The sequence below is a fragment of the Mus caroli genome, chromosome 3 (assembly GCF_900094665.2).
Source record: "Mus caroli chromosome 3, CAROLI_EIJ_v1.1, whole genome shotgun sequence".
Lineage (NCBI taxonomy): Eukaryota > Metazoa > Chordata > Mammalia > Rodentia > Muridae > Mus > Mus caroli.
The window spans coordinates 21966662-21979062 of NC_034572.1; the positions used below are offsets into that span (position 1 = coordinate 21966662).

The following is a 12401-nucleotide window of genomic DNA, read 5'->3' on the forward strand; positions in this document are numbered from 1 at the left end:
AATAAGTTCAAGTATTAGAAGTGAGAACAATAAGTGCTAAGACTATGATGGAAGGAAATTCCAGTCTTACATGCATAAATGGAGCGTTTCTCAAACTTGCACCTCCATGCAGATCACCTGTTCGACCTGTTAACTCAGGCTCAGAAGGTTATGTGCCTGGTAAGTGGGAGCCAACCTTTCAATTCTAATGAGATCTTCAGTGCTGCTGTTGAACATTTTCTGAACTACAAAGTACAGATGTGCATACATGCACAGAGGGGCATGTGTGTTTACATACATTCTTGTGCACAACTTTCAAAAGTAAGAACTAACATGAAATTAGTGGAACCGATTTTAAAAGCTTAAAGGCCCAGTGGATACACCTACAAAACAACTCACATACCTAAGCCTCATGGAACATTGTGGAAGAGTGGATAAAAGATGGTAAGAGCCAGAGGAAGTTTGCTGTAAGACTTGAGCTCCTAGTAATGCAAGAAGCTAAACCCATAATATCTCACCAACATGACTTCCCAGCATGAGCTGACATCCGTAAACATACCAAAGACACCAACAGGCATGCCAAAGTAGACAGGGAAAAGACCACAGGGCCTCAACCCTACACAAAGATCTACAGGCAACTAAGGAATGCTGAGAGCAGGGGAATAGTCTTCTCCAGGGAAGAGAACACCAATGGCTTGTCCAGTACTAAATGGTCAGCCCTGAAAATACAGATACAGGTAACATCATACAGAAGGGGCAGGTTTTGTTTAGTGATGTGCATTATATACATATACATTTACACATACATGTAAGAGTAATTAATAAAAAGTGAGGCATGAGTTTGAAAGAGAGCAAGAAGTGGTTCAGGGGAGACTTTGAGTGGAGCAAAGGGAAGGGAGAAATTGAATAATTATACTCAAAATCTTAACAATTAAAAAAAATTAAGGCTTGTACAATACCCCAATTCATCTTTAAAAAAAAAAAAGAATGTTAAAATGATACTGAGACCCATAAAAAATGTTTAAGGGAAAAAATGTATTACATTTTGGAATAAGAAAACACTATGCCAAAATCAACTAGTACTGTAATGACACTCGTCAAATCATGTTTTGGTTTTATTAGTTTTGTTTAGCACTTTCGTTTGTATTTACTGTGGGTTTGTTTCTGAGTCTGCTCTGAGAAGGCTTTCTCTATGTATATACCCTTTAACTTGCAATCTTCCTGCATCCCCCACCATGCCTGGCTCAATGTTTCTTCAATTTAAGCAGATAAAGATTATAAACTTCATAAAGAATGATAAGTGTGGCATAATAACTAATACAGTTCTTCACAAAGACCCTAGCCAGCTCTTTCCCTTCCAGAAAGTGAAGGGTATTTATTCCAAACCCATGATACTTAGTACAGTTTCTGTCACAGTACAAGACCAGTCACAGGAAGCATGGCGTGTCAGTCCCAGCACAGGTACAGGTATGCCTGTGAACTCAGCACACAACACTGGTATAAAGATAAACTGTTGGCCAAATGAATCAGGAAGTCACAGACAAGGCTGAAACAGACCTACATTCTGACCACACTGTGTCAGATCAAGGTGAACACACATCAAATTATATGAATTACTGTAGAAATAAATGTTAAGGAGTCCACAAACAGAAATCATAAAAAGTGTAAGGCTACCACATGCTACAAATTAATTTTTAAAACTAACTTTCTACCCCACATAATCTGTTATCTTACATGATCCCATGCCTGACAACCAAATGAGTAGCCAGGGCCTGCTGCTCTCACCACCTCCATTCTTCTCTCAGAAACTCCGGGCTTCCTGTCATTCCTCTGACAGGATTCCTGCTTCTTTCCAGCAGTGCTATCAGCATACCTAACTCAGAGTCATTTCCCTGTGCTGAAAATGAGGCTAATCAGTGAAGAGGCCTTGTTCTGATTACAATTACAGTTTCCTCATGGTAGCCCTGGGGACAATGTCCATTCTGATGTAGTCAGCCTTCTACTTCTCAACAGAGCACCAAATGATAACTGATCAGACGTTTGAAAGAACAAGTTATCATTCCCTCAAATGTCACACAAATCCTAAAATAGATCTTTAAGAGGACATGTCATTTGGAGAAGCATCAATAAATTAATAAAAGTGTGGAAACTAAGGCTCTGCAACCAGCACTAACATTTGCCTGCCAAATATCTCACGGGAGCGCAACAGGGAAAGCTGCAATTACTACAAGAGGGTCAAAAATAATGGCTGGCCAGATGTAACCTCTATTCCAACATTTCTAAACGTCCCTTTATGATGTCACCTTCATGGGGGAAACTGGGTCTGTGTCTTCTTTAGGAGCCCCACTTTCAAGTGGGGAATCACATGGTTCAGGGAGGATGAGGTTGTAGTTAAAATAACACAGGCCAGTCTAACAATAGAGCAACATCTGATTCAGTATTTGTTCAGAAGCACAGAAGGCTCATAATTACAAGTGGTTTATAAAAATCAGAATGGTTCCCATGCTGTCCCCTTTTCCATGGTCTACCTGCCCACATGAAAAGCCACTCTTACCGCATCCTGCCCCCCCCCCCAATCTGTTCAACTTTTCCCTCATTCCTGCTTACAGCCCTCCATCCTTCAACCTAATCACTTCTTCGTCAAAAACAATTTGTCCATCAGAGCAAGATTCTTGGGAAACTGTTTAGGAGAGACAGAACAGTGCATCACAGACTAGCAACACGCACTCATTAAACAATCTGCCCCATCGCATCTGAACATGTGTAGAGAAGGGACGGAACAGTTGGGATCCAAAGGAAAAACTCTGGTCAGAACCAGAAAACTCAGATTCTGAGACAGAACTGTGCTCTTAAACACTTTGGCTTGTGTGTGAGGATTGCCTTTGGAAGACTGAGGCAGTAAGCCTGCTTTTGAAACTTGTTTTTTTTTTTTTTTGATTTTTAATATTTTTNTTACATATTTTCCTCAATTACATTTCCAATGCTATCCCAAAAGTCCCCCATAGCGCCCCCCACTTCCCTACCCACCCCTTCCCATTCTATTGGCCCTGGCATTCCCCTATATTGGGGCATATAAAGTTTACAAGTCCAATGGGCCTCTCTTTCCATTGATGGCCGACTAGGCCATCTTTCGATACATATGCAGCTAGAGACAAGAGCTCCGGGGTTCTGGTTAGTACATCATGTTGTTCCAACAATAGGGTTGCAGATCCCTTTAGCTCCTTGGGTACTTTCTCTAGCTTCTCCATTGGGAGCCCTGTGATACATCCAATAGCTGACTGTGAACATCCACTCCTGTGTTTGCTAGGCCCCGGCATCGTCTCACAAGAGACAGCTATATTTGGGTCCTTTCAGCAAAATCTTGCTAGTGTATGCAATGGTGTCAGCGTTTAGAAGCTGATTATGGGACGGATCCCTGGATACAGCAGTCTCTAAATGGTCCATCCTTTCATCACAGCTACGAACTTTGTCTCTGTAACTCCTTCCCTGGGTGTTTTGTTCCCAATTCTAAGAAGGTGCACAGTGTCCACACTTGTTTTTATCTGAACTGACAGAACGTTAACAGTGGGTGCTGATCAGTGGCTCTCCCTCAGAGCATTAACAGTGGGTTCTGTCAGCAGCTCTACGTTGTATCAAGTGAGCCCTGTGGTAATTCTAAGAATACTACATTTAAGTTAGATCTCACACCAAAACAAGTGTTCCCTGCTCTTTGGGGAATAAATATTCATTTTCACAAATCATTGTTCATGGAGTACAGCCCACTCTGGTTAACTGGGACCCTTCTGCTTGAGAAGCCATTGAAGAAGCAGGACAGTAAGCAACAGAGATCTGTGGCTATTAATGGCTATTAACTGGGGTTTCCATTGGAGTGAGTCACCTTGTCATCATGTGACTTAACAAATGTCATGGGCTAGATACAGGGGGGTTATTTCCCTTTTGCAATGTTTCTGAGAATGGAATTATTTTAATCTATGAGTTTTTCAACCTCAAGTTCATGATTAGATCCAAAGAGTCTCATGAATTCTCCAAAGTTGTTCATCTATGTTTACATGCATTTTTAAGACAATGGTTTATAGCTCTTGGAACTTCTCACTATAAAAGTCAACTGTTTATTTCAATAAATAACCAGTTCCAAGTGACTCCCATCAGCCCATGGGCAATCTTACAAAGTGTTACTTAGTAATCTCCTGTTGGCTCTTTAACATCTAAATTCCCATATCTGTAAGCTTAGTAGAAGGTTGATTTGAAATTTTCCCTATTGGAGGTCTCTCTGTTAATGATGATGGGTGTGAAATGCATCTGCCCAGATCCCAGTTCTGTCAAATGTCTTCAATGTTGCCGAGCTCTGGAGGAAACATTCTGTTTATCTCTACAGAAAGAAGACAGCAGACACATGCTCTTTGCAACTGAATTTGGGTTGAAATGCTAAAACTCTAGGATCCAGAAACATCAGGAGCAGCTCATGTGCAATGACCAGCTTCTCTGGGAGCCAAGTCTTGCAATTACATTGAACAGAAAATGAAGGTTGAACCTAGGAAATCCCTTCCTCAAATTGGCAAGGCCAAAACCAGCCCCCTCAGCTGAGGTACAAAGCCTCTCCCCCAACATGCCACCACACCTCCACAAAGCCTCAGTATCTAATTCAAATGAGTCTGACCCCACCCCCACCCCCCAGTTACAGCTCCTTTTACCCAAAATTCAACCCCGTTTGCAATCTTCCCCTTCATCAAAGTAGCCATGCCAGTGCATGCAATGAAAGTAGAAGTGAAATTGCCTAGGGACACAAAGGAGTAAGGAGGTAAAGAAAAGAAGAGGTGAGAGCATGTGCAAGGTTTTAGACATACACGTATATGAAAACAATTCAAAATAAAATAATTAAAAAATGTTAAAGAAGGCATACCGTAAATGGCCTACGATGGACAACTTGTATATTGTCATAAGTAAATCCAATAGCATCATGTGATATATATAGTATAAGTTAGCTATGTTTGCTTTATCATTACTACGTCAGTGCTGCCAAGTAGCTTTTATGATGCAAACTTAATTTGTTTTTCAATCATGCTGGCTTGCTTGTCTTCTCTGACGAATCACAGAAGAGATCTCATTTATTAGTTCGTTTTAAGATGATATTGAAAATTGAATACATGTGATTACGTTCCTCTACACTTCTGGTAATTGTCCTTTAAGGATCTAATGGTATTTGTATTTCCTTCATCTTTTTACAGGAGTATTGTTTTAAACCCGGCCTATTTCCGAAACCATCTTCGTCAGGCAGCCGTGTTTAGATGTCTGGAGAGATACTCAGAAGCTGCCCGGTATGTTTGTTACAACTTTCTGAAGATTTATTTAAAGTTAAATTAATTTTACCCTCAGATTCTGGTAATAGCATAAGAGGACATTCCATTTCTCTCATGGAATATGATTTTATCCGAATTATTGTCTTATAAATGTCAAGCCAACAATTATTGAGTATCTTTTCCTTTAATTAAAGCTATTTCATGTTCATAGCTCTTAGCAAAATTCAAACTTTCCAGCCATGAGGTCATTAGTGATGATGGGAAGACTTCCATAGATATTAGGATGAACTTGACCTCAGAAGTCTCCAGGATGTTCTAATTGTAGTGACACAGTTCTGTGACTCAAGCTGTGGAGATGAAGTCAGGTCATAAGGGAAGGACTCCAGCAAACCAGAAATCCACGCCTAAAGAAGTGGCACCTGATGGGTAGCAAAGGATTGCGAGAATTGTTATCTCTTGGACCTCACTATTCGAAAGGAAGCCGAGTAGAGCAGTAGCTAATGTTCTCAGCCCCAGAACCTACATTTTTGGAAAAAAAAAATTGTAAGAGTCACACAGCAGCTTACGTGCCCATCCTAACATCATAGGCAACGTTGTTTGTCTTCCAGGGTCAAATTCAATATGCTGATTCATTCTCTTTGACCAGTTTCCTCAAGAAACTTCCCTTTTCTCCTACAGAAGCCTACTGTTTTATATGGCCATTTCCGGGAATTCTGTGGGGAAAAAAACATATGGGTAGTTTTTAGAATTTCTCCAATCACAACTTCCAAGGTCAAATCTATATGACTAAGGATAAGATGTCTAGTCTCTAGGGGACTATTGTCTCTAGAGCATATATAACTCTCTATAAAGTTTTTCTTTAAGGGTTAAGTAAGATGGTTCCATAGCATTGACACTGTGATAAGTCCACCTGTCTAACGTGGGTCCATACATTGGTAGAAGCTCATATGTAATGACTGTGAACACCATGAGGATGCTCAAGTGAACAGTAGAGTTGGCCATAACTGCTCCTGCTTTATAGTCACGTAATACAATGTTTTACTTGTGGGTTATGATCGATCCACTCTGAAATATGAAAACATTTTTATCACTCTCTTCACACTCCATTTTCCATATACTGTTTGTTGAATGTATCTTTTTCTATTGAACTTGTATATACCTTCTTCCTAGGTTTTCTGTTTGTTTGTTTTTTGGTTGTTTGTTTGTTTGTTTGTTTGTTTTTCTTCACTGGGGTGTCCCTGAGATGTGTTTTCCTGTGTGAAAGAGAAGAAAATTAAGAGACAATCCTTTGGGCAAATGATTCTATAAAAGGAGGTTTAAAAGTCTGGGGACATGATTTAATTTGTAAAGTTCTTATCATACAAACATTAAGACCTGAGTTTGGGTGTTTGGCACCCATGTAAAAAATCTGGATGTGGCAGATCCGAGGCACAAATCTCGGAGGTGAGGAGGAAGAGACTGATATATCTCTGGAGCTCCCTGGCCAGCCACTCTTGGTGAATTGCTGTATTCCAGTTCAGTGAGCAACACACCCATCTCAAAAAGGAGGGTAGAGATGATTGAAGACACCCAGTGTTGACCTCTGATGCCCACACAGAAACCTATAAAAGTACATACACAAACACACACACACTCAAATGGAGTTTGTTAAACTTTTGTAACTCAATACAGAAGAATCTAATTCCAAGTCTCAGCCAAAAAACATCCTATAAAAGATGGCTTACTGATGTGTTGTGAATTGAATCTAAAGATCCATAGAAATCTACCTACTTACCTACAATCTGAGGCCCAGGTGGCAACAGGTATATAACCTACCCTAGGTTTTCTTGTGATGATTTGAAATACAAAGTAGTTAAATTGGAATTTAGAGGGAGATGGTTGTTAGACAATTGGAAAAATTAGAAGTTTGGGGAGAATTTATAAGTTAGATATCAAGAAATGGACAAATCCAAGTTTGATTTGTTGGTTAGTTAGTTAATTGGTTGGTTGGTTGGTTGGTTGATTGGTTCGTTGGTTTTGTTTGTAAAAAAGGTGGATGCCAACAAATCATGGGTTATATCTTAATATTATCAGACTTAACTGAGCCCAGAGTATTAACCACAAGTCATTACGGGTCTCAAAACAAGCAATGAGTTGGGAAATTAGAATATATTAGTAATATTTGCCACACAACACTGACAAGGGCAATTCCACTGTTCTTGCCATGTCCCCTGCAGAGAAATAGATGCTTCTGTTTGTTATCATTGGGTGAAGACTTGACAAGAAGCTCCAATCAAGTTCCTGATATCATTGGTTATGCTGCTGTGCACTTTTCCCCAAAGAGAACTAGACACAATTGCTATCACATCCAGCCACTCACCATAGGCAGGAAATGCTGTGTTTCCTTGGCAATTGTCTGCATAAAGTATCAGCCATGCTCACCAGCACTACCACAGGAGTAGAAAGATGAATGTCATAGACTTGTTCTATGAATCTGCTTAGACATTGCTCCATAATATAAACCAGTACATGCAGCATTCATTGTTATCAGCAGGTCACTTCAAGATTTGGGTAGTTTGCTGCATGCATTACAAACATAACATACTGAAATAATTTGCTAAGCCAACACACCAAGTCTCCTGTAATGTCAAGTAATCATGTTTCTGGCCTTGACAGCCACCAACCAAATAAAAAACAATGTTAATTATGTGAAGTAGTCAAGATAAATTCTAATTTTCAATAATTGTATTGCTCAGCCCATTTTTTTTTCACAAAATGTGATATGTTCAGGAAGTCCTTGGAAGCTGAATAACTGAGGCAGTCTAAGTCTGACCACCTTTCTGAGGAAGGGGTTCTAAAGAAACAGGACAGAAGCATTCCTAGGACAGTATCATGAGGGAACATGTCTCACTAACAAGGCCAAGAATGCTACTGGAATTGGCTGGAAATCTCAGTCAGGTTTACAATAGGCAGATCCCTTTATCATGTGCAGCCTTGGCTGGCCAGGAACTTACTATGTAGACCAGGCTGGCCTCAAACTAACAGAGATCTGCCTGTCTCTGCTGCCTGAGTGCTGTGATTAAAGATGTGCACCATTCCTGCCCAGCTGCATATATTCTTTATTAGTAATACATTTAGCAATTTTTAGTTAGAAGACAAAGCCGTGGCTTTCACTGAGCTTTTTCATACACGTGTGCCACCATAATTTGCCTTTATTTTTGCCTATCCCTTCTCCCACCTCTTGCTGGATCCTTGTTTCCCATCCCATAATGCCTCCTCTGCATTTGTGTCACATATACCGCATTCCCCACTCATCCTTACCATGTATATGCAAAGTCACAATTCAACATACATATAAGACTATGCAACGCTTATCTTTCTGAGACTGGCTTATTTTAAAATCTGTGGTCCCATCCTCTTTCCTTTCTCGTCCTTTTCTGTGGCTGATTTTTCATTCTGCTGATGGAAGGGATTCTTGGCTTTGGGGTATTTTTTTCCTGTGAGGAGGGTTTTAATTCCACTTTTTAATCTCTCAGGTATCAATTCCTGTGCTGTTAGAGGACTTGTCGGCCTCTGTGGGTATACTGACATGCTTCCTTACATTTACCTGTAGCATTTCCAAAGTCTCATGTTTCATGGTAACGTATTTAATACATTTAAAATTATGTTCATGTGGAGTGAAATGAGGATCTAGTTTCAGTCTTTTGCACTGGAAATCCAGTTTCCTTGGCACCATTTGTTAAAGAGGCTGTCACTTTTCCAATGTGCATGTGGGTTATAGGAACTGAGCCCAGTTCCTCTAGAGAGCAGAGAGTGTTAAACTCTGGTGTGTGTGTGTGTGTGTGTGTGTGTGTGTGTGTGTGTGTGTGTGTGCATGTGTGTGTTTGTGCGTGCTTGTGTATGTGTGTGCATTTCGTTGTGTGCTTGTATGCATGTGTATGTGTGTATGTGCCTGTGTGTGTGTGTGTGTACATATGTGTTAGGCATGTGTTTTATTTTCTATAATTGCTTGTGTCTACTTATTATTAATTTTATTTTTATTAATTTTAATGATGTACTGTGTGCAGGTATGTGCATATGAGTGCAGAGGATAGCAGTGTTAAATAGCCCTGGGCTGGAGTTACTGGCGCCTGTGAGCTGCCTGATATGGGTTCTGGGAATCAAACTTGGGTCCCTTAGAAGAGCAGCCTACTTTTCTTAGCCAGTGAACAATCTCTTACTTTCTCCTCTCCTAAGAGGCCCCAGCATTTGGAATGGCTGTATTTGTGTGAGTTTGTATATGAGTCTTTTGTTCTTTTCTGATTCTTGATTCATTTTGTGCCGGTCCCATGCTGTTTGTTTCTATAATTCTGTACTGTAATTGTAATCAGATATTGCAATCCCTTCAACATTACTCTTTCTGCTTAAAATTTCTTTGCCTGTTAGGATTTTGTGCTTCCAAATGAATTTTATGATTTTTCCCCTGCTTCTATGAAATATCCCACTGGAAATGTGATGGAAGTTAGCCTTTGGTCTATAGGTTTCTTTTGGTAATTAATATAACCATTCTCACAATATTAATTCCGACTGCCATGAGCATGAGAAGTCCTTTGGTTTTCTATTTTCATCTGCAATCTTTTCAGCATCTTAAAGTTTTCATTGCAAAAATCTTTTACACTTAGGTTAGGATTATTTGTAGGTCGTTGTCCTCTCCCTAGGCTGTTTCAGAGTGGTCTTTTCATTGCCTTTGTAGGATTTTTTTAAGCTATAGTAAACAATTTTTCCTTATTTCTCAGTAAGTTCATCTCTGGCATATAGAGAAGTTCCTAGTATGTGAATCTTAATTTTCTGTCTTAACTACTTTATTGAAAGTGTTTACGTGGTGTGCAAGTTTTTCTAATGGAGTCTTTACTGTCTGATATATAAGACCAGGTCTCTGAAAGCAGAGTAGTTTGACTTCTCCCTTTCCTATTTATATTCCTCTCATTTCTTTGTCTTATCTTATTGCTCTAGCTAAGTATTCTAGAAATACATTGAATACGGATGGAGAGAGAGAGCACTCTTATCTTAAGCTTGATGTTAGAAGAAATGCTTTCAGGTTGTTTTTCCTATTTAGCATAATGTTGCCTCTGGTTTTTTTTCATGTGTACCCTTTAGCTTATTAAGATATATTTCTTTGATTCATATGTTCTTTGGACTTTTGTTGTGATGGAATATTGAAGTTTATCAAATACAATTTCTATATCTATTAAGGTTATATTAAGAGTTCCACCTTTGAATCAGTTTCTGTGGCTACTGTATTTATTTAATTGTTTCTTTTAATCCATCTCTGCATTCTGAAGCCTACCTTATCATGGAAGATGTTTTTTTCATGTCTCTGTGAATTTGGTTTGTAAGAATCTTATTAAGTTGTCAATATTCATTGGGGAATAATAGTTTCTTCTTACGTGTATCTTTATTCAGTTTGATCTCAGGGTAATGCTAGTTTTGTAGGGTGACTTTAGTCATAGTTTATTTTTTCTGTTATATGGAACAGCTTGGGACATTAGACATTACTCAAAAGGGAGATAGACTTTGTCAGTGAATTCATCCGGCTCTAGGAATTTTCTTATCACTGTTGATTTTACTGTTTGCTTGTTGTAGGTCTGTCTAAATTGTTATGTCTCCGTGATTTAATTTGTAAGCAATATATATGTAGGGAATTATTTACTTTTTGTATATCTTCCAGTTTTTAATATAGATTTTCAAAATATTCCTAATTATCCCATGAATTTAGATGAACTATTATTAGAGGTAATAACTACCCTTCTTATCTCTAATTTTATTAATCTGGGTCTTCTCTATATCCAATACCTTTTCATCATAAGAGCCCCTAAAACACTAGGAATAGAAGGAATTTATCCCAGCAGAACAAATGCTGTGTCAGACAGACCTAAGGTCAATATTATACTAAGGAGGGAGAAACCCAAGCCATTTGTACTCAAATCAAAAAACAAAACCTGAGTGTCCATTTGTCTTAGTTTGGCTTTTACTGCTGTGAGCAGACACATGACCAAGGCAACTCTTATAAGAACAACATTTAATTGAGGCTGGTTTACAGATTCAGTGGTTTAGTCCATTATCATCAAGGCGGCAACATGGCAGCATCCAGGCAGGCATGGTGCAGGAGGAAATGAGAGTTCTACATCTTCATCTGAAGGCTGCTAGCAGAATACTGACTTCTAGGCAGTTAGAATGAGGGTCCTAACGCCCACACCTACAGTGACACACCTATTCCAAAAAGGTCATGCGTTTACCAAATAGGGCCACACCATCTAATAGTACCACTCCCTGGGCCAAGTATATACAAACCATCACACCATTTCTCTATGATTATTCAATATTGGGATTGAAGTTTTGGATAACATAATAATACAAAAGAAGAAATGAAAAGCATATAACCAGAAGGGAAAACATCAAAGTATGTTTATTTATAGATGATGTTATTCTACACAAAAGACTCCCTAAAGACTTTGCCTGAAAACTCTTATAGCTGTAAAAAAAAACTGTCAGCAAATGTGATGGTATACAAAATCAATATACAAAAATCACCAACCTTCCTGTATACCAATAACAAACATGCTGTAAAAGAAATCAAGGAAAAACAAATGAATACTTTGGAATAAACCTAATCAAGGAAGCAAAAGACCCCCATGAGGAGAACTTGAAATCAGTGAAAGAAGACAGTAAAGATCAGAACATAGAGAGGTGGCAGTGCCCCTGGAGTGTAGGGCTTAATATTATGGAAACAGCTATGTTTTCAAAAGCAGTCTAGATCCAGTGGAATATCATCCAAACTGCGAAGCCATTCTCTAAAGGAATAGAAATCTTAAAATACATGTTGAAGCCTAAAAGACCCCAGAGTTAATGCCAAGCAGATGATGACAATTTCAGCAACCCTATATTTGGAAAAGATGCTAAAATATACACTGAAAACATCCCTTTCCACAAATGGCTCTGGGAAAACTGGATGTCCACATGCGGAAAAATAAAGCAGACCCCTATTTCTCACCTTATATAAAGAATCAATTGGAGGGCCACAAGCCTCTTCTGGTCAGAAAAGCACCAGGGTAGCTAGGGCGCAGGGTCGGCTGACACTCGCCAGCTACCCACAACACCCGCCACAGG

The 12401-nt window shown here is 39.2% G+C and overlaps 1 protein-coding gene across 1 annotated transcript in view; it reads left to right on the plus strand.

The window, feature by feature from the left end:
* Spata16 (spermatogenesis associated 16) overlaps window positions 1–12401 on the plus strand; it is a 306178-nt gene that overhangs the window by 127068 nt on the left and 166709 nt on the right. The window contains exon 4 of the mRNA XM_021158236.1: window positions 5205–5294. Coding sequence (XP_021013895.1) covers window positions 5205–5294 — 90 coding nt within the window. The remainder of the gene's footprint in view (window positions 1–5204; window positions 5295–12401) is intronic.